Source organism: Gavia stellata, chromosome 6, assembly GCF_030936135.1.
Source record: "Gavia stellata isolate bGavSte3 chromosome 6, bGavSte3.hap2, whole genome shotgun sequence".
NCBI classification, from domain to species: Eukaryota; Metazoa; Chordata; class Aves; order Gaviiformes; family Gaviidae; genus Gavia; species Gavia stellata.
Window position 1 is genome coordinate 38,327,106 of NC_082599.1, and position 24,654 is coordinate 38,351,759.

Genomic DNA, 24,654 nt, shown 5'->3' on the forward strand with positions numbered 1-24,654 from the left:
GCTTGACCTCTCTTGAAATTGGGATTTTCAGCACTGTGAGGTTTGACTGCTTGAGTCGCAGGACTGCATTCTCTGTCTGGAAGTTGTGTTGGCCTGTCAACTCCTGCAAAATGGATTTTGTAGTTAGTTGTCATGTGCGTGAACAGAAGAGCTGATCTGGAATGATAAAATTCCCTAGAGACTGCATTAAGGATGAAACCCAAATATTTCCATAATTTTCCCCCAACCTCTGTCACACAAATACCCTCCCCAAAATATTTTTTTTGCTGTGGTTTCAGTTTCTTTTCCCTTTTCTTTTTCAGTAGGAAAGCAGGAGAATGGGAATGGGGTTGCCAGAGAAAGCCATTAAGAAAAGAAGATAGAACTTGCTTGAAAAAATGAAGTACATTACTTAAGTTTCTTGTTAGTATGAAGTATGACTGAATTTTTTTTCTTTTCCTTTGCTCTGGTACTTACCTACCAAAGTGATTAATTTGCTCCTTTGTACACCTAAGATGGAAATGTATAAAGAAGAATGTAGAGTGTACTTAAAGAGTGAGGCATTGGTCCTAGAAGCAAGGCAACCTCTGAATACTTCTCACAAACAATGAATTGAAATGAAATATGCTTTCAATGTATTTATCTCTGCTCTTCTATGTTTCTTACAGCCTAGGTAATGCTCAGTAAAATTTTTCCAGGTTAATTTCAAATAGAAGATGCAGCCTGTATCTCCACATATGTTTTTTGTTATTCGTGAAGTGACACCAGGAGAGATCCTTGTATTTTAGATCAGTTAGTTAGCCCAGATGTTCCCTCATGAGTAGGGATATTTTGCTCCTTCTTTTCGTACCATCACCTACATAAAGGAGCCAGCTTCCCAGGTCTACAGCCCAGCCAAGACAGTACTAAAGGTGTTGGTGTAGTATCAAAGTGCCTTGGAGAAGGACCTAATTTTTTTTAAACACCGTAAGAATAAAAAGTTCATAACACATTGTGTACTACAGCCACATGCATGCTATAAAGTAATACAAAAATGCATAAAATAAATTGTTATGTATGTAAATGCAAAATGAATGGTCCAAGATGAGAGGCTTCTTCACGTGAGACCAAGACAGTAGGTAAGAAAGGAGAACATGAGGGGAGAAGGAGGGAAGTGTAGTATAGGAGTCTGCTAGAGGAGGTGGATGGTAGTCCTTGGAAGGAGACTCAGGATAATCCGATTTGTTCTCAATGCTCTCCAAACATTTTTGGTTCTGCAGAATTATGCAAAGAATTGTGTTATTTGGATCCAACCAAAATGGATGTTAAGCATTTTCTTTGCCTGTTGTGACACATGAGGAGATAATAGATCGTATTTATAATTGCTGCTAACTGTCCTGAAAGAAAATCTGGTGGTATTAATACTCAAAAAGCTATTTGTGGCATTGATAAATGCAAAAACATTAGTCAGTATCTGAAACTATTACTATAAATAGCTTTCTCTGTGAAGAAAACGTAGCCTTATCTATAAAAATATTGGATGGTATGTCCTGTGAAATTATGGCAGCTAGAGTATACAGACTTAATGGCCTTCATATTGCTAGCATATACTTGGAAAGAAGTATCCTGCAGTAATAGGGCTTTCTGAGAAGAACTCCTGACCCTCCTCAGGTGCCTGATTGGAGGCAGACGGTGCACCAAGAGGATCTGCCAAGTGCTTAGGATGAAAGTGTCTTTCAAAAAGTGCTCCGCAGTTCCAGACACTGAAGCCCTCATTTGTAATACCTTGATCAGATGCAGTCACTGATACTACTAACCTGTAAAATCTGCTTTCACAGGAATTCTGCCACCTCAATTACGCCTTTATTTTGTGATTATGTTACCTCCACAGCATAGGTACTGTGAAGTATAGATAGATCTGTTCAGCTGATACAAGACATCCATAGCATGTTTGCTGCACAGGCGTATAGATGACAATAAGGTTAATGATTCTGTATGCAAAGCTCATGGCTCTCTGGGTTTTTTGTGTAGTGAGTTATATATTATTTGGGTATTTTTTGTGTAGTGGGTTATAGTATCTATATTATTAGGGAATGTTAACATTTACATTCTGATTACTTTCAAAATAACAGTATTTTTTCACTGTGCTGGTACAAATCTCAGTGATCTTCTGTTCCTGCAAGGGGGGGACAAAGGAATTATGTATTCATATGCTTGCTAGGCCATCAAAACAGCTTATATATTAAATCCTCTTTTTAGAAACTGAGGCAATTATATGTTGAGATAGCTTTTTAGGTTTTTTAAAATTCTATTTTAAGTTCTCATACAAAGTATGCATTACTCATAACTCACTGCACCCTAGTTCAAAATGAGATAAATTATATTAATTAAAAATGCAAAAAGCCAGATCAGTCTATGCAGTTCAGTCCCAAAATAATGATCTTTTAGTTAAGCAGTACATTGTAACTATAGATATATATATTTTTATTTCCTGGCTTTGCCACCAACTTTGCATGACTTGGGGTAGATCATGTAAGCTAGAGTTTTACAGGTGAAACTGCAGATATAAGATACTTAAAGCTCCTTGCAGTTAATTATGATTTTGGGCATCTTTAAGCTTTGTTAAAAAAAAAAAATCAGTCTTTAAATGTGTGTTCTTTAGCCTCTTGGCTATAATTTTGGCACAGTATTACATCTTCATGTCAGAGACAATACTGAGAGAAGAATGAACAAAATAATGTGTATGTGTCTGACCTTTCCGTATTTGCTTACTTTTTAAGATAAATATTCCCTAAAGGGATATGATTTGAAGAGGGTGTGTGCAGCATGAGTTGAAAATGAAGCCTTTTAAAGTATTTCTGATTGGACACCTAAAAACTGGAGGCGCTCAGTATCACCACTTGCTCTTGAAAATCTCAGCCAAGATTTTTTCATTTTTCCCAGAAGAGCTACGGCCAGGATGGCTGAGGCTTGAAAGCTGTGTATTTACATAAGCGCAAGTTACAAATCTGTGGTTTTTAGAGATGTTTGAGTTTCACTGCTTTACACTTGCAGCATGTTATAAGTTGCTGTGAGTTGTTCGCAGATTGTGAATGTACAGCCTACAGAGGATTACTCCTTACTTTGCCTCCTTCTTTTTTAGGAAAAGTAATATTTTTTTCATGTGTGTCGGTTTTTAATATTCTTGTTTGTAGTTACGGATTGGTCACAACCAGAATTTGTGGCTAGTCACTGGCTGGGAATGGTTTCGTTTTGCTGTACTGCCTCTGTAACGGAGGCAATAATCCATCAGCCAGAAAGGCTGTTTTTTTACTGTGCTGAAGCAGTCTTTTCTGAGAAGAGTTCTGGAGACTTTTGTATTGCTGAGATGTACTTGCAGCCCTTAAGGAGGGAAAGAAACGTCCCTTGCACACTCCCACCTACCTCACAGATTTGCATGCACGTACACACAGAGACAGAGAGACACACAGTCACTCCTATAGTGCAGAGCTCTCCTCAGTGCCTGCCAAGCAGATCTCTCTGCCGTGTTATTTGCTCCTGGGAGGGTTTCCTACAGTTTGCATGTGCATGTGCCAAATGACGGCACTGCTCAATTGATTCTGCAAAGCAGACTCGTCCCCCTGCCCAACCACTGGTAGCAGTTTGCTTTGTGGCAGCTGTATTAGTGGAGAGCAGAGTGGCAACTCGCCTCAGATGTCCCCTGCTTGTAAAGTGGCAGTGGAGCAGTGACTGCATTTACGTCCCTTTACTTCTGCATCCCAAATCTCTCATTCCTTTTTTAATTTGAGGTGGGGCTTGAAGTCTATTCAGATGGAAGTACACAAGCTGTACCTGTCTGGATTTGTTGCAGACCTGGGTCCAACCCTAGACTGCTTTGGCTTGGGAGTGCTCCCCAGGGACCAGCAGCTGAACAACCTCCCCACAAATGCTTTGGGCTGTTTAACCCTCTAACAGAGACCACCAGGAAAGCTGATGGGGGCTGGGAACTCCCCAGGGTCTGGGACTGCAGGGGACTCCCTGGGGTGTCAGGGCAGGACCTTTGCAGGCAGGACCTGTCCCACTGCCCCAGCCAGGGAGCAGGGCAGCCCCAGCCCCCAGCATTGGCATCTCTGCCTATCCCGGGGCTCCTCTGAGTTGCTGATGTTTCAACTGCTATTCTGGGGTACAGAGAGGGAGGCAGACTTTTGTCACTCTCTCACACACATCGAACGTATTTGCAGGGCATCGTTAGTGCTAGGTGCTGGAGGAGCGCCTCTGGCCCTCCCGAGTACCTCTGGGGCACTCTCGCTTTCGCCCGAGTTGCAGGGAAGGCAGGGATCACTGCTTTTGTGCATAGAGCAGGCATATATTTGCAAAAAAAGTCTTTGAAGACCTGTGTTGCATTCTCATCAAACTTAGCCCTTCTCTTGGGTCCATCCTTTAATGATCAAGAAGCTTGACCCAAGGGTTGTGGACACATCCAGGGCAGAGGGGGATGCCAGAGCCAAGCTGGGGTGTCTGGGGGAGGGCAAGGGGAGGAGCACAAAATGGTTTGGGGTTTTTTGTTTTGTTTCGGATGTCTGCCAGGCAGTTTGTGGGCTGTCCTGTGCTCTTTCCAAGTCAGATACCTGAATTGCCAGGGCAGACAGTCGTCAGCCTTTGCTCCTGCACTAGCGGGAAGGAGTCTTTCAGCGTTACCGGCGTCTCTGTGCCACTGGCCTGCCTGGGTAATGGGGGGAGAGGAGGGGGCTTCGGCACTGAGCCTGACTGCCTCGGGTGTCCCTCACCTCTCCTGGGGTCTTTGGCTCCAGGCCTCAGTAGTGACTCCTGATTTTGGAGCACTTCAAAAGCAGACAAGGCCGAAAGCAGATTCCCTGCCTCGCGCTTCGTGCAGCTCCCAGGGGTTCCATGGGAGCAGGGCTGTGGGGCCATTCTCCTCCTGCCCAAGAGAGCACAAATGTGGCCATTAAGCCCCTCCAGGAGGTAGACCCTGAGCGTGCGCAGGGCGCTCCCGAAGGAGAGCAGGGCTCTTCAGGAAGCAAAAGTGCTTCGGACACCGACAGTTGGGCAGCTCCATCTCAGTAAGATGGTTAGCAAGACTGAGCAGCGCATCATTTGTTGGTGATACCTGCACTGGACATGTCCCGTGATTAATGATGTCACTTCAGGTACTCCAGGAGACTGAGGCTAAAATACCTGCCCCCGCCCCCCCACCGACTTTAATTAACTTTTGTGAATAGTTCTTCTGGTCCATAGTTTTAACTGTTTTGATGAGAGCCTTCAGTCTGACCAAAAATCTCCAGAAGGATCTGTTTGTAATGTGTAAGTGGGCCACCAAAATACAGAAACTCTTCTTTTAATATCTGCAGCTTCTCAGAGTTCATCTTTTTTTCTGAGTTGCTAGTTAGTTCAAGCACATCTTTGCTTACTGCTTTACTTGCGTACTGCCCTTTGAAAGTCCAGTTGTGCTGTGCTATATTCAATGCAAATGGTAAGGATAGTTTGGATGCAGCTTTTTAATGTGGTTCCAAAACTCAAAACCTCTTGTTTTAATTAAGGTATTTTAACAGCAGGATGACTCCATCTTTATATTCCTAAAAACATATGGATAAGCCTAAATCCAAATGAAACTTACCTGAAATAGGTCGTTGTGCTGCTGTTAGTAAAACTTGTATGATGGTGAGAAACTAAGTGTCTGAAGATAAGGTGTATGTATTGGAGATTGCTGGTAGCTTTGCACATACAAAGTGCTGCAAATCAGCCTGCCCTTGATTGTCAGGGCTGAAAAGAACAGTTTTTAGTTTTTAATGTCTAAGCCTCTCTAGTGCTGAGTACTGCCTGAGGGGATGTGCGGGCTGCCAGTGTTCTCAGCAGAGATTTGTTACCCCAGAGGGTTTTATCTTATACTAAGAGCAGTGAATGTTGAAGGTTTGATTCAGGATTTTTTTTGGTCATTTTGAAGAGAGAGAAGTTCCCAATAAAAAAAATTCTGTAAAAATTGTAATTAAAAATTGGTGAAAGTTAATAATTAATGGCTTGTAGCTGAGTTATTAATAGTGTCATTTTTCTATGTAATGAAAGTCTTAAGCTGTCTTGTATGTTAACTAGACAAAAAAAAGTAAAAAGTGAGATTGGCCTTAATTTAAAATTATTTTAAATATACAGAATTGCAGAGTTGTATCCATAAAATGTATAAAGTTGGTTTGCAGAGTTCTGGTTTAGGGATTATTTTATGTAATAAACCAGAAGGAAAATTTAGGCTGGCAGAATTTTCAAAGCTCATGTTAAAGCCCCTAACTGCTTCTGGTATGAAAGTCAGCTAAGCAGCCTTGTGTTGTTGTTTCCCCCAGGATATCTTTTATGCTTTCTTTTTTTTTTTCTTCCTTCCTTCCCTTTGGAAATCCAAGTGTTTATTTGCATGCAAGGTAGGTGAATTCTTTTATCTATTTGTGTATCGTAAACCAAAGCAATTAGCATACTGCAGTTACAGTACAGTTAAAAAACAAAACAACCCTTCAAAACCTTCAGTCAATATTATTCCTGGAGGGAAAACTCTTAATTAAATTGTATGCAAACTGCAACAATAGGCAAAGTTGTTTGGTGTTTAATAATAACTGTTGGGGGTGGGGGGAAGAGTGAAAAAAGTAAGTGTAGCAGAGAGCTTTGCATGCCATTAACCCAAGGATAGAAATGAGGTCAGCCTTTGAAGGGACGGACAACGCACTTATCTGCCAACATTGGAAAGTCCCAAAAGATTAGCTTATTTGCCAGATGTTACTGGGAGTTCATCATTGACACCCTCTGCTTCATGGGCTTCATCTCTCGCCACAGTTGCAGTTGCCTTTTCTGCCCTTTGCAGGCTTCCTGGAGATCTTCTGCAGTACATAACACTTGAATTTTTCCCTTGAAGTAGGGTTTTTTTTTTGTTTGTTTCACAGCAATAGGCATGATGAACCATCTTAACTTGTGATGATGATCTGAAGACTCTGTTTTTCTTTCATACACCCACGATAATACTCTTGGCGTAGGAACCACTGACACAAAGCACAGCAACTTCTACAGCTCTGGGAATGGGGCTGTGTTTGTGGAGGGGTTTGTGGAAGACAGAGGACCCACCTCACTTAACACTATTAACCTCTGGGAGATGAATGAAAATTGGGGCAGACCGTGTGACAGGCTAAGCATCTTCTGTTCTTTTTTATACCTTTGCCTGGAAAATAACTAGATACAATGTTAAGCAGGATGTTCTTATGTTATTAGTAACTTGGTGGGGCATCAAATACTGCACTGCGATGGTGATAAGTGTGTAACCCACCAAAAATGAGTAGTGAGAGAGAGTGCGTGCTATAAGATCTGTGTTAATGACTGTAAAAGCCTGGAATAGCATTCTCTGCATGTATCTTCTCCTTTAAATCTTTCAAGAGTTTGGTAGTAAATATTGATTTCAGCTAATGGTGGTTTTAACTTCTGTGGTGTGTTCTGTGCCTCAAGGGACTGTGTCCCAAACAGGGAGAAGCCAAGACTTGCTTGTAAAGAACAGAGCAAATATGTTTTTCTTTTAAAATGCTGTTAGTGGTTGTCTCTTGAAGCAAGATTCCTGTCACTTGTGTTACTGCAGTTGTTTTGCAGTTTCCCCACCTCCCTTTGTGCAGAACAATTTGTGAGATGGACAGTGACTTGCATAAAGGCAGATGTTATCACCATGTACCATAAGGCATCCAATCTAAGAAGTCTGAGGGTTGAAGCTTTTGAGATAGTAGAGAGTCCTTTTGTAGCAGATGATTGAAAGCATCTGTTTGAATCCTCCTCTAACATAGCCTTCATACTTTCTTTCCATTGACTATCCCAAGACCCTCAAGTCTAACTTAGCCTTCTAACATGAGCACTGAAGTTGAATGCCTGATGATACAGAGCGAGAATATTCCTTCATGTTGAGATAAACATGAAATTCTGATGCTGTTTGACTACCCATAGACACTTGACATTCTCTCTAACATTTGGCGTGTTAAGTCCTTAGACCCAGATACTGGTTTTACTTCAGTAGGTCTGGGTTAGCTGTTGAATTTCCAGCACTGAAAAGCTAGCAGAAAAAATTGCACATAGGGGAAATTGAGAAGTGATACAGGTGTTGTTTCTGTCTGCCGGTGTGCGAAATGTTCGTTGTCGAATAGTGCCTTTTCCTTGCATTGCTTGATTTTGTGGTTATATTGCTACAGCTGCTGCTGCTGCCTGTTCTGTTAAGTAAAACTCTGTGTTGTCAGCAAGGTTACAGTCTGGTCTCTCGTGTCGTTTCAGACTTGTAACTAGGGAGAGCAGGTATTAGGGTTGTTCTGCAAATGCCATCAGTGAGGGACAGTTGCAGAACTACAAGCCTGGGACGCTTCCAGGTCAGGCTGGCCCTGTTTGGCCAATCGCAAAGTGCAAAATAACCACATTATTCCTCAAAGCGTTTTTCCAGAGTTGAAGTAATAGCCATCTTTCCCTATAAAGATCTGTTTTCTCCTATAGAATATTTCTGTGCTGAGATAACTTTGGTGAACTGTTTTCAAAAGTGCTGCATTTTTGTGTTGGTTTTTTGTTTTGTTTTAAATTCACCATGCACCTCTGTTCTCCTATTTCCTTTTTTTGTCTTCTATTGCTTATGCTTAATAACTCCATGGCCATTTCTTAAAACAGCAAATCCTTTTGCTCTATACCAAGTAAATCCATGATGGGTTTCCTATACTAAAATGGAGAGCCCAAGAAATGTAGAGTAATCATTTAGACTTGTGCATTTTCACTAGACTTGAGGTACAGCTCATCCAGTGTAGAGGACAAATTGTGCCCTCTACCAAATACTCTATCTTGCATGGATGATATACAGTGTTGGGCTCTCACACTGCTGTTTTGTGGGAAGGCAGTAGGTCATCTGCATTCTATTTTGAGTTTCTTTTTCAGAGATATCCTTTTACTCCTTTCCTCTTCCTCAGCCCAGTTCTCAGTGGTTTGCAGTCCTCATTGCTACTTTCTTTCTCTTTTCGATTTCCACTGGTGGCTCCTTGCCCCCAGCCCCTTTGGGATTCTTCTTCCCCATATTTCCCCCCCTCCTTAATTCCAGTGTTTTACAAACTTCATTCTTGTTCCCTTTTGAAATTTCCCGCCTTTTCCCCTTCTTTTTTTAGTTACCTCCATTTCTGCTCTTTCTTGAGAAGAAAGCAGCTCTGCATAAGCAGAAGAAAGGTGGGAGGCAGCTATTTGGTTTTCCTTGATAACAGAAACCGTGGTTTTTAGTGGCCAAACACTGAGCGGGGGAGCAAAAGAGAGAGAAGGGGCAAAACCTTAGGACCGTTGGGGAGCCTTCCCAGCACTGGATTTTGTTCAGACAGGCAGTAAGCAAACCAAGTGGCCATTGAAAAAGAACTGGGGTGTTTGAGAGCATGAAACAAGACTCTTTCCGGTACTCCGTTCACAAACAATCCTGAAGCATGCCAGTGGCCAGCGACTTCCCAGGTGGCAAGGGGCTGGCTACCGGCAAGGCACCCCCCTGTGCCACACAGAGGGTGCTGCTGCTGGGCGGCAGTGATGCCAACCACAGGGAAAGGACCAAAGGCTGCTTGCTGTTGAAGCAATTCACACATCAACCGCTTTTTGAGAGCACTTGGCTGTGCCTAAAGATTTATGGGGCTCTCTTATTTTAAAACAAATGAATAAAGGCCCAAGCTGAGTGTTTTTCCACATATAAATGTCAGAAATGCAATCACAAAAACTTCACTGGAGTACCAGTGAGGGCTCGAGCCCCAGCTCAAATGTGCATCACATTAAAGGCCTTCTTGGGGACTCCAGACACAAATTGCTTTCCAGCATCCAGAACCATTTGGAAATGCTTTAATCCTGAAACGAGGGGGTTTCTAATGGCAATGCTGACAAACCCTTCGTTGTAGCAGCCGAAGCAGGCAGGGCCGTGATAATGAGCCCTGTATGTGTGCATGTGGAAAGCATGATGCTAGTTTCAGAAAACAAGCACTCCCACTGAACAGCCCATGCTGACAAAACCCACCATGCACCATTTCAGCGCAACGATACTTAAAATTGGCTTTGCTCATGCAAGAATGTATTGGAAACAACCGTAGGCATTAACCCTGTGTGTACTACACTTCCTAAACCAACAAGTCTTAATAGCATTTGTAATAACACTGTAATTATCTGTGAATAGCGCTGTACCGAATAGCCATGACTAGCAGTTTAAAATGTTGCATACACCAGTGGGGTTCTTTAATATTCACAAGTGCACCATAACCACGCCTGCTCTCACTTTTTATACATTGTGGCCATGACCCTAAAAAGTAGGCGATGCTTCATTTATTGCTCATGTCTCTGCATACCACTGCTAACGCTAGCGACTGTGTATTTTGTACTTGTATTTGGAAATCTCAGTGACCTTGGTCACACCAGGCTGAAGAAACCTGTCTTGCAAGCATGTGCCCAGGTGATTAATTTCAACAAACAGGTTGCTTATAAGAGTGTAATTACTCACTTGTGCAAATGGCAGGATGGGTGCACTGACCTGTATTAGACACATTGTAGTATACACCTCCCCATCGGTTCTTTTTCACTGTTAATCAGACGACTGAAAACCTTGCAACATTTAGACAGCTTGAGGTTGAAGGCTGAAATGTCACTTTTAAAAGAGGGTTAAAAAGGTCACGCAGCTGCAAATAATAATAGCCCAATGAAAATCAGATTCTTACTGCAGCCCACTTCAAGAATAACATTGAAACAGGAAACAAGCCTGCTTGATGTTTTTACCAGTAAGGCAGTAAGATTACTGCTGCGCTTAAAAAGGGGGAGAGAGAGACAGAAAGGAGCATGCTTTCTTGGTGTAGGATGTTAGAACTATTTTTCTGATTCAGAAAGGCTGATCATGGGACTCTGCAAAATCTTCTTGAGAAGCCTGAGGACGCAGGATACTTCCCTCTGGATGCTGCTGAGAGGGGATGTAGTTTGTTGCTGTGTTTTGAGGGTGGTTTTGTTTCTTTTGTTTGCTTTTTATGTCTTTGTTGTGTTCTTGCATTCCTTGCTGTGGGCTTCAGTTTTAATTAATTGTAATAAAAATGTTTAGAACTATCTTATGTAGAAATCAAGGACTAGAAGAAAATCTTGGCTTGTTGCAGAACTTACTTGTTTCTCTTCCATGTGACATGGCTTGGAGAAGTCTTTCTGTGTTTCTGCTGTATTTTTGTTTATTTATTTTTCTAATTAGAATACCTTAACTTCTTCTAAGCAGAGTGATATTTCAGGAGAATGGCAGGCTACAACGGTGTAGCAGATTTCCTCACTTACATATTCTGCCAATAAGGTTCTTTACGTGGTCACAATAGGGCAATAAATGCTGACAGATGTTGTTAACATGTCTATTAAAATTCAGCCCCCTTTTCTGCTGCATAATGCACTCATGCCCATTGTTAATAATATCAGAACTAATGCTGACATATCAATATTAGTGCTCGCTTATATTTATAATCCTTGTTTGTCTCTTTGAAGAGGTCACAAAGTTGCAATCAATCAAGCTATTGATAACAGAAGTAAAAAATTCAGGCCTGAGCAATTTTTGAACTTTTCAGTCATCATAGATTTGCCTGATACTCTTCATGCGCTTTAATTGTGGCACTCATATGTAGTACTATGAAAGGTGTACGAGTGTAACTTGAACTTTTAAGATCCCAAAGGTTAATAAGCACCTTAATTTAGATGGAAAGGTTGCTGTGATTTATTTTTATTAGGTGAAGTCGAAATGTTGCCATTGGTTGCCTTATTTCCTACATGTGTGCTGAACCACCTGCACACGCTGTGGAAAAAGGAGGCATGGGTTTTGTGGCCCAGCAACACACATGATCCGTGTGAAGTGAACTGTGTGCTGTGTATGACTGTCTGTACCTGAACTGAAGGATGGGAGATGCATGCCTGCATCTTGAAAAGGATGCTGTGCGAACTGTGCTGTGCACAACCAAAAAACCTCTGTTGCTGAGAGCTCCCATCCTGCTGCAAACCTGGGGTGAGAACCTGCATTGCTTGTGCATCTGCTGCTCTTGCGGAGTTCAGTAGGAATGGGGGATGCAGGAGGTTCACGCTCACAGCCCAGATTTTCAGCTGCTTGTTTCTGGTCAACATTCAAGCAAAAAGCTTGAATTACTGCTGGAAGATAGCCAAGTATTGGACACCCTCTCAAAAATTGTAGGCAGTAGGCAGCTTCTTTCACTCATTTACTATTGTAAGAGAGTCACTTACATAGTACTACAGTCCCAACTGGCATGATAGCATCTTATGTAAATACGAATTCTGCATTGTACAATTTGTCTTGAGGGCATTGTACTATCTGGTAACATGTTAATATGGGTCAAGTTATGCTAGACAGTATCCTGGCGGGCACATATGATATAGCCATTCTGGATTATTACTTTTTTTTTTTTTTTAAGTTTAGTGTCTGCAAAGACTAATTCTCGTGGGAACCAGCAGTTGCTTGTACATTTGTGGTAAATGACTAGATGTTGAATCTGACACCTTTTCAAAGTACTGAGAATAAACCCCAAGTCCATGTTTTCCTGCAGTCGATCCCCATGCTCAGGATTCTGGTCCTCAACGTATGTCATTTTGGAGTTTACTCCGTGCTTATCTATCTAGTAACCTTGAGAATCATTTAATTGTATCAGAGCATGTACTGATGGACTTAGGGACTAAAGCTCAAGCTCACGGCAGGGAGGGCAGTTTTGGACTTGGCAATACTTAATAAGAAAACAAACTCCAAATAATTCCTGGTAATGTTTTGAAATTCACTTGGATGCTTGGGACCAGAATTGTTACTCTCTTGTTTTCTTTAACTGAGTCTCATCTGTTGTTCTGCTATTGAAAATGCAGTTGTCAGTCTCCCCAGAGGAGGGGAGAAGGGGGTAACAGAAACCTTTGGCAGTGCTTTAGTTGCAGGATTAATTGAGATATCAGATAAAGTCTTTCATTATCCACACCTAGCCTTTTTTTTTTTTTTCTTTCTGTGAAAAGGTCTTTAGGAAAGACAACATCCCTGGGGTCACATCACATAAATAGAGGTGGATTTAAAAATCAGTTAGCTGGAGGTTTTGGGTTTGGTTTATGTGGGGGTTTGTTTGTTTAGTCAGTTATCTCTCTGCTGCTTGCTTCTTTCAGACAGGATAGCGTAATTCAGAGCATTTTTATTGCTTCAACTCTCAAGAGCTTGTCTATGCACAGTCTGGAACCGAAATAACTGAAATTAGAAGTAATTTAACACCTTTCGTTATTTTAGTATAAGCCTTTATGCGAACATACTCTTTCATTTCTGATTATGAGTATCCTATTTCAGTTTAACATAGCTGTAAGTTAAATCAAAACAGGATATGAATAATCTTAAAGGAGTAAATTAGGTACAATTTTAGTTATTTCAGTTCTAGCCTAGTGTAGATAGATAGGTGAGTCCTGAGTTAGGGTCTTTCTTGATGCCTGATTGTATTTGGTGCACTAAATCACTTGTCTCAGGCCAGATCTTGATAGAGATGTCCACATCAAGAAAATCAGTTCATGCTAATTATCACCTTTAGGGGGTAGTGTCCTTGTGGAGGTTAAAAGGCAAATAAAAATAGAAATTCATCACTTCTAGATGCTGCTTCTGGGAGTCAGTGGAGTCAGGTAAAGGGTGCTCTGCTGCCTTTTTTTTAGGTCACAAGTAGGAGAATATCCTGTCAGGCTAATGCTGTCCACCAGAATGAATTTTAATTAAAAAGACAAAGTTATCATCCAAAAGTTTTGGGGTGTTTTTGGAGAACTTAGGACACTGAAAATAATTGCTCTAAGTACAGGTCTGACTGATGTTCAGGTTAACGGTGTATTTATTGTTTGCAGGGGATGGTAGCAACTCTTCTGAAAATAAAGCTTTTCTAACAACAAGTGTTGTAAAGACATTCCTGATAATAGGAAGCAATGAATGGAATAGGAAGCAAGTTCATGAAAGGCAGGTCCTGCTTGACCAACCTGATCTCCTTCTATGACCAGGTGACCCGCCTAGTGGATGAGGGGAAGGCTGTTGATGTTGTCTACCTGGACTTCAGCAAAGCCTTTGACACTGTTCCCCACAGTATTCTCCTAGAGAAGCTGGCGGCCCGTGGTTTAGACAGGTACACTCTTCGCTGGGTAAAAAACTGGCTGGATGGCCGAGCCCAGAGAGTTGTGGTGAATGGGGTGAAATCCAGCTGGCGGCCGGTCACAAGCGGAGTCCCCCAGGGCTCGGTTTTGGGACCGGTCTTGTTTAATGTCTTCATTGATGATCTGGATGAGGGGATAGAGTGCACCCTCAGCAAGTTTGCAGACGACACCAAGTTGGGAGGGAGTGTTGATCTGCTTGAGGGTAGGAAGGCTCTGCAGAGGGATCTGGACAGGCTGGATCGATGGGCTGAGACCAACCGGATGAAGTTCAATAAGGCCAAGTGCCAGGTTCTACACTTTGGCCACAACAACCCCAGGCAACGCTACAGGCTTGGGGATGAGTGGCTGGAAAGCTCCCCCGCAGAAAAGGACCTGGGGGTGTTGATCGACAGCCGGCTGAATATGAGCCACCAGTGTGCCCAGGTGGCCAAGAAGGCCAACGGCATCCTGGCTTGTATCAGAAATGGTGTGGCCAGCAGGAGCAGGGAGGTGATCATGCCTCTGTACTCGGCGCTGGTGAGGCCGCACCTCGAATACTGTGCTCAGTTTTGGGCCCCTCACTACAAGAAAGACATTGAGGTGCTGGAGCGTGTCCAGAGAAGGGCGACAAAGCTGGTGAGGGGTCTGGAACACAAGTCTTATGAGGAGCGGCTGAGGGAGCTGGGGTTGTTCAGCCTGGAGAAGAGGCAGCTGAGGGGAGACCTTATTGCTCTCTACAACTACCTGAAGGGGAGTTGCAGAGAGGTGGGTGTTGGTCTCTTCTCCCAAGTGACTAGTGACAGGACTAGAGGAAATGGCCTCAAGTTGCGCCAGGGGAGGTTCAGGCTAGATATTAGGAAAAAGTTCTTTACCGAGAGAGTAGTGAAACATTGGAATAGGCTGCCCAGGGAGGTGGTAGAGTCACCCTCCCTGGAGGTATTCAAGGAGCGTGTGGATGTGGCATTGTGGGATGTAGCTTGATGGACATGGTGCTGTGTGGTGTTGGGTGGGTTGGTTTTTGGTGTGTTGTGCCTTGTTGTTGTTGTGTGGTGGTTGGCTTGCGTGGGTTGTTTGTGGGGGGTTTTTCTTGTTGGTTTTTTTTTGTTTGTTTGTTTTTTGTGTTTTTTTTTTTTTTTTTTTTTTTTTTCCCCCCCCAGGTTGGACTTGATGATCTTACAGGTCTTTTCCAACCGTAGTGATTCTGTGATTCTGTGATTCTGTGAATTGTAATTTTAAAAAATGACAACAAGGTTGAGTAATTTTAGCACTTGTCCTTCTGCAGATTTTTGTAGTTTTAAAATCAAATTCTGCTTCTCCACCAAGATATTTCTCTTTGTTTTATGAAAAAACTACACAAACACAAGTCAGGTATTTGTCTAAGCAGGGCTGTGGTGAGGCTGAATTTTAAGGGATTTGAGGCACAATGTAAGCAGAAGTCATGTGTTTTGCTTTAAGGTGGGTCAGCTACTATATTCTAGCTTGTAATGCCAGTTGTACGAACAGGTTCAAAACATTTCCAAAAGAAGTGATTTATTTATTTTACATCCTAGAATGTTACTAAAAAATGATTTTTGTTGATGCTGGTCAGGGACACTGCCATAATATTGATCCAAATTCAGCTGTGTTACTGCATTCTGAGGACGAATGTTTCCTCCTTCGGTTTTATTCGAGACCTGGGAGCTCTCCCCCAGGCTTTAGTTCAAGGTTACAGGACTGGAACTGCTATGGGGAAGCTGCAGTTTTAGGCAAAACTTCACTTCTCAAGCTCCCGAGGATCTAGCTGACCTTTTAAAGGACGGGGATGCACAATTATCTTGTGTGTATAAAGAGCGTGTAGGTAATGTCTTTAAGTTATTAATATCGAACAGTTATGGATGAAGAACTTCAAAAAGTGGGTTCTTTCTCAGAAGTAACCTAGACGTCTGGTTTTAATGTTGTTCAGCAGGAACTGAAGGAGGAAAGGTAAAAACCCTTAATTCGAGATATTTCAGAGCAGACACGGTCTTATCTAACAACAACACTGAACATATGCTTTTTTCTGAGGCAGATTTCTGCTGTGAAAGCTTAATGGGGTTTTTTTCCTTCCTTCAAAGTAAATATGTGCTCAGGAAGGAGTAATAAGAACTTAGACTGTAGGGAGCCTGCTGAATATTAGGAAATTTAGTACTGTGAGGCTGAAAACTTTGTTCTGGTCTGTTTTGGGAGTTTGAAATAAAAGCACAAGCCGTGACGATTGCATGTTGCATGTACATGTGAAGTTCAGAACGTATATATTCATAGGTTCCCTTTCTTTCCCCCTCCCCCTTTTAACATGTAGATTTATGAGGAATCAAAGATGAACTTGGAGCAGGAGAGGCCTTTTGTCTGCAGTGCCCCAGGCTGCTCACAGGTGAGTGGAGTCAGCGGTGATATTAATTGAGTCCTCAGCACTAGCTCTGGCTTGTATAATGCCTCCTGATATATTAACACATGTCTAATAATAATATGTGTGTTGGTTTTTGTTTTTTTTTTTAAGTCCTTCTCCCCTCAATTCCTCCTTACCCCACAAGGTATTATTACAAAATATTTAAAGCAAGTAAAACAGCCAGTCAAAAGCGAGTTAGTAAAAGTGCTTCTCAAGCTGCTTCTCTGCCTTCCCTCATCCCCAGGTCTGATGTTTCAAGCCAGGTATTGCAAATTCCTTTAGTGGCTAGCAAGAGAAGACACACTAGGCAGGACATATTTGTCTGTCTTCTGCTTAGATGTATGATGGAATATATTATGTTTCCTATTGGATGTGGTAACCCTCCTGATTTTTTTTTTTCTAATACTTAAATACAATGGTATCTTATTAGCTTTTTTTGTTTTTAAAAATCTTTGAGACATCTTTCTGCTAAATATTCTCTATGGAAAATGCAGCCTGTAGATAAATTCTGCCCCAGGATGTACATTTGGGATTCCTGTTGACTGGCGATCTGCCATGTATCTCTGAGGGTCTAATCGGACCTGTAACATTAGATGTTTAGTGATCTTAAAAACCTGGTGACAAGGATTTTACCTGCTGAGATTTTGAATTGGGATTTATGTGTTTTTTCGATGATTTTGCAGTGGTGAGGGAAGTTCCTCCCCATGCAGCGATGAGGGAAGTTCCATATGTGGCACCTCTGACCCTAATTTGGTTTAGTGACAAGTTTGTGAGTAAAATCTTCAGGCATGGGCATCTTTTGGGCTTTTGCCACAGGCTTCCTGTATGCATCTGTTTTAAGTGATTTAGCTTACCCATTTCCCACAGTCCTCCTCTCTTAATGAGGGTAATATTTCCCTGCTTTAACTGTATGTTGGGAGTTTTCAGCTGGCTAATATTTTTACAAGCCTTTAGGTTCTTCTGGTGGAATGATGGGTGACTGTTACTGGAGTGTAGGTTTTGATTTTGCTAAGAGCTGAAATAAGGAAAGGGAGAAGCCTGAGGTCCGGTAAACAACTGGCCGAGCAGCTTTGCTGTTTCGCTAAGTGGGAGCCTTTCTACCGGTGTCAGAGTGCATCTTTTGGATTGTCCCTCTGATTGAGGATTTGTCACTTCAGATCTCTACATGCAGAGTTAAACTTTCACCATTCTGTCACAGAGGTAGAATAAAAGTATTTGAGTTTCATAGTCAAGTTTTATTTACCTTTTGTTGAATCTTAAAACTAACTTCCACTCAAATCAGTGGACTTGAGTGCTTTCATGTCAGCTATTAATTAGTTTCCTCCGTGGAGGAGAAGCTGATCCAAACAAGCTCATTTAGGTGTTCAGAGAGCAGGTTTGGTTATATGCTATATATGTTACAATTTGGAAAGACAAGCAATGTAGGTGTGACTTCATCTTAAAACCCAGTTAATTTCCCATTTCAAAACATGACCTCCCTGTATTGTATATGAGGACTTGACAGAAGCTGCTATCCAGCTAAGCTGTCTGAGGACTGGCTTCTCTAGCAGCCAGTGCGGATGTGTATTGAAGGCTGAGGGAGCTGACCTTCTGCACAAGGAAGAAAGTAGACGTACAAAAAAGACAGAGAAGTCTGAGCTGGAGGAATAGCTTCTCCTCAGTTGCCCCATGCCCTCTTAAGCTGGCTGATTTCACCCTGAAGACAGAGCGTGGCGTCCATGGAGGAAAATCCATTTCCACAAGAACAAAATGTAGTTTTTTTCACTCACAATTTCATTGAACAGGGTCTTTCACATATTCCCTTTGTTCTTAACATAAATTTCTAGTGCTGCATTTCTTCCAGATAAGTAAGTAATGAACCAGGATTTCACAGTGAAGAAAAGGTCTTTGGGATTTTTTTTTTCCCAGAGAATTAATTCCCATTATTTATGCTGCTTTGTCTATAGGCTTAGAGAGATTCTCAGAAGGTGTAACATACTGCAACTATTTATACTATAGCCACAAGCAAAGTCACTTAGCCAAGAGTATAATGTGTTGAAAGCATTAAGTCACTTTAACTCTGTTGTTGCCAGTTTCTTACAGTCTCCTATGTACCTGTTGCTTTAAAAAGCTGCTTTTAATTTTTTTTTTTCTTTCCTAAAGGCCTGGTGATACAACTTTTGGCCTTTGCTAATACTGAAATAACCCTGTTAAAACTATTATAGTAGTTTGTAGCAAAGGTCTGTGTACGCACCTTCTGGTGAAGGAAACTTAACAGAACCAGTCTGCTCTTAGAGCCCAAGTGTGCAAGTGCTTGAACGTTTATTCAAGCTTGTCTCTTCTTTGTCTTGTTCAAAAGAAGCTGTTTGTTGTAGAAGTCTGTTGTCAGACTGTAAAACAAACTTAGCAGACTAATTAGTTTCTTACAAAACACGTCTTCACTTTCTCTGCTTGACAAAGGAAAAGAATTCAATTTAGTATCATAAAGGGTCATAAATAGTTGTTGTATACCGAGCAGCATTGCGTTGCCACTTTGAATCAAGTCAAGGTATCAGAGGCTTCCAAAATTAAAGATGCATTTTGCCTGAACACTTTTGGGTAGGGAAAGGCTGGCTTATTTGATTATTTTTATTCCTGTTCAGCAGATATAGGTTGCAGAAAGACACAAAAGCAGAAAAATCCAGGAAAGTGATTTAAGATACGCTGCATTACTTTGCGTTTGCCGTGGGCTAAGAGCATACACAACAGCAGTTACCGCAGATCCTCAGGCACGTGGTGACTTGTGAGGCTGTGGTAGCTGAGGTGTCTGAGACCCTTAGAACGCAAAACTTGGTCTGCAACTTTTTCAAGCAAATGCATGACACCTTGCAGTTTGCAACCCCAGAGAGCACTGCAGTAAATACATTTCTAAGTAGAGTACAGCTATTTGTTACTCATACTCACTTGCATTTTCGAATATTCTGTTTCCTGTGCCATTTGGACCCACTTCTAGCCGGATACATTTCTTTCTCTCTCTCATTTTTTAAATTCTGTCCAATGCCAAAAGTTTATTAGAGAATTAAATTCTTCTTTTTTTTTTTTTTTTCCTCTCTTCCTCTCTCTCTCTGTGTTTGCCTGACAGCGTTTTCCAACAGAGGATCATCTGATGATTCACAGGCACAAACATGAAATGACTTTGAAGTTTCCTTCAATAAAAACAGATAATATGTTATCAGGTAAGAAGACACGAATTCAAGAGTCAAGATGACTATTCAGATGATGTTGAAAGCATGACTGCTACTGGAAAGCTACTGGCAAAATACCTCCAAGATTGGTTTTAAAAAGCCCCAGCTCCAATTAAATAACAAGTAGAGATGGAATAAGCTAGAATGCATATCTTTGAACAAAAAGACAGTTGCCATTCTTGCGCATTCCCACAGGTTTGGCATGAGTGGGAGAGAAATTGTTGAACCTCAGCTATGCTGGCAGCTCCATCGCTGACTCCCGTGTCAACATGCCAGTGAAATATAGGCACTTAAGCGCATGTCACCTGGGAGCCCAGCAGTGAGCGTGTTAATGAAATGCATTTGTACTATTCCTGTAAGACTCACTATTTAAGTTTGACAGGCTCACTTCAGCAACTGTTAACAGGCCACATCATATGAGTCATGTTTATGGTGGCTCAAGACCAGCCCACTGTAAATAGCTGTAACTGGAAAGGTAAACTAGTCAGTAATATCCAGTACTCTTTCCCCCTAAAGGTAACCAGCTCTCTCTGCACGTCCCCTGTCATACACAGAGGTTATTTGGTATTATGTGCAATTACATTCTTTAGTTTCTTATGTAGATTTTTCATACTCTTGTCTAAGTAACCACACATTGATGGCTTGTTGGCATTCAGTGAGTGCTGGGTAAGGTCAAGCTAGCCTTAATCTTACCACTTCTCTCCTATTCCCTTTCCCATTGTATATTCCTTGGGTTATAGTAATGGATTATTAAGAGTAATATCACTAGGATTTCTCAGACTTCAAAGTGATTGTAGAAAAAAACCTATGATGCAAATGTGTGTGTGTGTATGTTAACCAGTGTTTGTTATTTCTCTTTTGAAATGGGCTTCTTCAAGGTAAATTGTGCCATTTTAGGTGCAAATATATCATGATTAAAGGGTCTCCAGCAGACTACCTGTTTTACAGATAAACCATTTCCATTTTAATGCAAATCATAATTGGGTAGCAATTGCTTGCAAATATTTGCAATTGCTTGCAAATATTTGATTTTGGGGGGGGGACGACACACTTTAGGCACCAGTGAGAAATCAGACAGACTTTGTCCCAAATAGAATTTATTTTCCTCTTACACTTGAAAATGCCATAGTGAACTAACTTTAGAAAGGAACAGTACACACCATATTGAAGAGTAGGGCTTGTGAAATGCCTGCATGGCAGCTATGCCCGCAGAATCCTGTGTTTGCAAGTATGAGAAAATGCTGCTCTTGCACTTGGCCATGTCCTCTGGCAGTGAAGCTGCTCGAAGACATCTGTACTGTGGGCACATTCACCCCCTTTTGCTCAAGGGCAGTTTCTAAGGAGTATATTCTGTCATCAGGAGTCCCCTGAGTAGAGTAGCTCCATTTATGTTTGGTAACTTCTATGAGATAGCTGTTCTGCTCCTTCCAGTGGGTTGCTTTCCCAGGCAAAATGCTCTGACTGACTTCCACCACCACCACCAGTAGTGGTGCCCCTAGAACTCCAGTTAGCCAACTAAGTACAGAGAAATGCAGAATTTTGTGGCCAAAAGGGCTCCAAGATTGCTTCTGAGGGATGTATTCTTTGTGCTTTGTGGATGATTATCCTTTGTAGTAATGAAAGAGTAAAAAGCTGCATGTGTTCTTAAAGACTGTGGCAAATGTGCCTGACGGTAATAGTCTGGCAACCTGGTTCTGCTGGGTATGATTTTTCTTTTTGTGTTCATTTGGTGGATTTGTTTGGCATTTTGCAATCCTTAGTTTGGAAGCATCATAGATCATCTGCTCTCTGCAGGGAGACATTGAAAAATAGTTGTTTCATTACCCACCTAAACCCTGGGGAAATCTAAATACCTTAAAGTTTAAGATGTTTTATTCTTAGATTTCATAATGAAAAATTAATGATATATGGGGAAAAGAGACAGACTTTTCTCTTAGACATTTGTCTTCAAGTCTTCCTTCTTGTTTTTTGCATTTTTGCTTATTTGACTTTTTTTTTTTTTTTAAATTGTTTCTGTCATCAGTAGGTTCAAAGAATTGCAGCAGCAATTGCCCTATAATAAGCCAGGTGCAGTATTAGTGTGTGGTGATTTTTTTTTTTTTTTTACTCTTTTTATTAAGGTGCCTAGAAGTCAGACTTTCTCCTTTTTTCCAGTATGTTGTATACTACTACCTTTCAATGTGTTGTATTTGAATCCATTCATTATTAGTAATTAGTCATGCAAAATAATGGGCTGTATGCTTTCAGGTAGCCATTAGAATGATCTGCTTTGTTTCCAGAGATAGCTAATACGTAGTCTGGGGTCAGTATAATATCAGTAATATTTAACACACACCAAGCATGTCTTCTATAAACTATTATTGGAGGTAGGCACTAAAACTGAGGGGTGGGCAGTTGGTCTTGTACCAATACAACATCTTAGAAACTAAGCAAAATATGACTTGGGAAGTAGGAACTTGTTTCTTGTGTGAAATCTGTGCTAAGTTCTGAAATACGAATTTGTAAGTGAGAGGTAAAGTTATGTTATATGTTGTTATGTAGGTGGGGTCAGTGTTCAATCAGATCACAGAACCTTGTTTATTAAAGTTATTGGTGCTATGCTGGTTGTTTGTCAGGTATGTCTAGCCAAGAGCTTCCTGGCTATCAACTAGCTCCACTATATTTGCTTAAATTTTTTGATGCTAGCTGAAGAAGAACAAGTGTTATTAAATCCAGTGACTCCTGAACTAATTCAGAAAATCCAGGTACATACATACACTAAATAGCTTTATGTTCTCTGACTGTATGAATGGAAGGGAAGTTCACTAAAGGCATTGCATGAAAGTGCAACTGATCCTTTTGTTGGATAATTTAACATTAATTTAAAAAGGCAGAAGAAATACTGCAATGTTATTTGTTCCTTTTTGTTGTATGCATTTTATTTTTGTTTGTTAGAAGACTGTCTTGTTGTGAGTATGTATAGAGAGAGAGTCATTGACTGTTTCCATTTCCATCTTTCTTAGCCAAAAAAGAGCTGTTTAAGATAACACAGAATATCTTGTGTAAGTTTTGCATGCTAGTCATCATTGCAGGAAACTCTGTAGTTAGGCTGACTGAAATAGATGTGATCTCTGCTGTTGTGCTAACTAAACATTGCATTGCTTTGAAACTCTATAGTTCATTGTGTGTCAAAGATTTTGTTGTTTTCACACCGAAATATTAATGTCCATGGGACAGATTGTTCCCTCCAGGTAAGTACTAAAAGCGGTGTGGAACTGATCTTTCGGAGTTAGGGACACTGAGATTCCTGTGGTATCAAATTTGGGAAGGGAAGGAGTGACACTTTACCATTGTTGGAGGGGGTGAGGTCCTTCCAAAAGTCCTGCTAGCAGATACAGGAGAGGCCAGGATTATCTATACAGAAACCTTGTTTCTTCCTGATTCTATTTACTGAAATCCAACCCTTTAGATTTTTGGTGGTAAAGCCCACTGTGGAGATAGAAACAGTCTCCTCTAGATGAAAAAGGGTATGTGCTAAAGGTAGTGCAAATGTATTACTTTTTCCAGGTAATGCCTGCGTCAGTGAGGTAACTTACAGCATCCTTGGTTGGCTTAATTTTTTTCTCCTTGTGCTTTACACAGGGAGGTTTATCTAGGCGTGAATTTTGTGGAGTGCAAAATGATTAGATGTAAGGAAAAATAATTTTGTTCAATTTCTTGTTCGCTTTTGTGTCCCTTGCTTTTCCAAATAATGAAATGAAATGTCTTCTAAAATTCATCTGGTCAGGTTCTCAGTGACCAGAAGAGATTATAGATGTGTTGTACCCAGTATGTGTACCCCCATGGAAAGTCCAACCAGTGCTTTAAACAGTGACTCTTTAAGCAGTAGAGTTCTTGGATGCCCTCGTCTGTGAGCCGCTGGGTGAGGGTGGTTCCACCAGGTACGACTGGGTGCATGTCTTCCTCCTCTTCCATCACCTGCTTGAGGTGTCGTGACCTTGAGCTTCGTGGTGCTATAAGAGATTATAGATGTGTTGTACCCAGTATGTGTACCCCCATGGAAAGTCCAACCAGTGCTTTAAACAGTGACTCTTTAAGCAGTAGAGTTCTTGGATGCCCTCGTCTGTGAGCCCCTGGGTGAGGGTGGTTCCACCAGGTACGACTGGGTGCATGTCTTCCTCCTCTTCCATCACCTGCTTGAGGTGTCGTGACCTTGAGCTTCGTGGTGCACTTGGGAAGTAACCTGCCAAATCAATGAAGAAACATTCTTGAATTTCTCAGGACGTTCCTCTTTCCTTGTGGCTGCTTGATGGGCGGCCCTTCTAATTTCAGTGCTAGCCCTATTACTCTGACTTTGTTATCATTGTGTGAAAGTATCACATGGGTAAGTATATAACTACAACAGAGCCCACAGCTGAACAAGCCAAATTCCTGTTATTACTGCGCATCAGACTAAACATTTTTTTTTTAAGAAAGATGAAGAATCAAGTTACACACTTTGGAGCTGTGCTGTTAGATATCACTTACTGAATCTGAATTATTTTTTTTTTTTCAAAATGAAAGCTTGTTTCACATAACTGTCCTTTGGTTCTTCAGTTTTTTCTTAACTGGTATCATGCTTTAAAGTTTTCATTCATGCTTTGAGGGATGAAACTCTAGGATCCAAGGTAGTTTTACAAATTGCATTGAAATAAACTTTCTATATAGCAAGCTAATGTAGCATTTCCTAGGCTGTTTTTTTGAAAGCAATGTATTGAGACTGAGTGTCCTTTCTTAGACTGTTATTTCAGTAATTACACAAAAAATTCCAAACCAAACAACAACAAAATTTGCATAGCCAAAAATAATGACTATATAATGGGATCTCTTTATTGAAGACTTCAAATTTCCCATTGCCTTATAGGATATATTTTTCAATTAGTCTAGAGAATCAGGCATCACTTCAGACACTGAGGACAGGTTTTC

General features: G+C 41.2%; 1 protein-coding gene across 2 annotated transcripts in view; it reads left to right on the plus strand.

Moving 5' to 3' along the window:
* The window catches only part of CREB5 (cAMP responsive element binding protein 5), a 254,166-nt gene that overhangs the window by 27,114 nt on the left and 202,398 nt on the right, over nt 1–24,654 (plus strand). Inside the window, exons 1-3 of one of the 2 annotated variants that reach the window (XM_059818932.1) lie at nt 10,713–10,724; nt 16,421–16,492; nt 19,608–19,701. In XM_059818932.1, coding sequence (XP_059674915.1) covers nt 10,713–10,724; nt 16,421–16,492; nt 19,608–19,701 — 178 coding nt within the window. Of the gene's footprint in view, nt 1–10,712; nt 10,725–16,420; nt 16,493–19,607; nt 19,702–24,654 lie in introns of those variants that run through there. The other variant, XM_059818931.1, reaches the window with a different exon arrangement.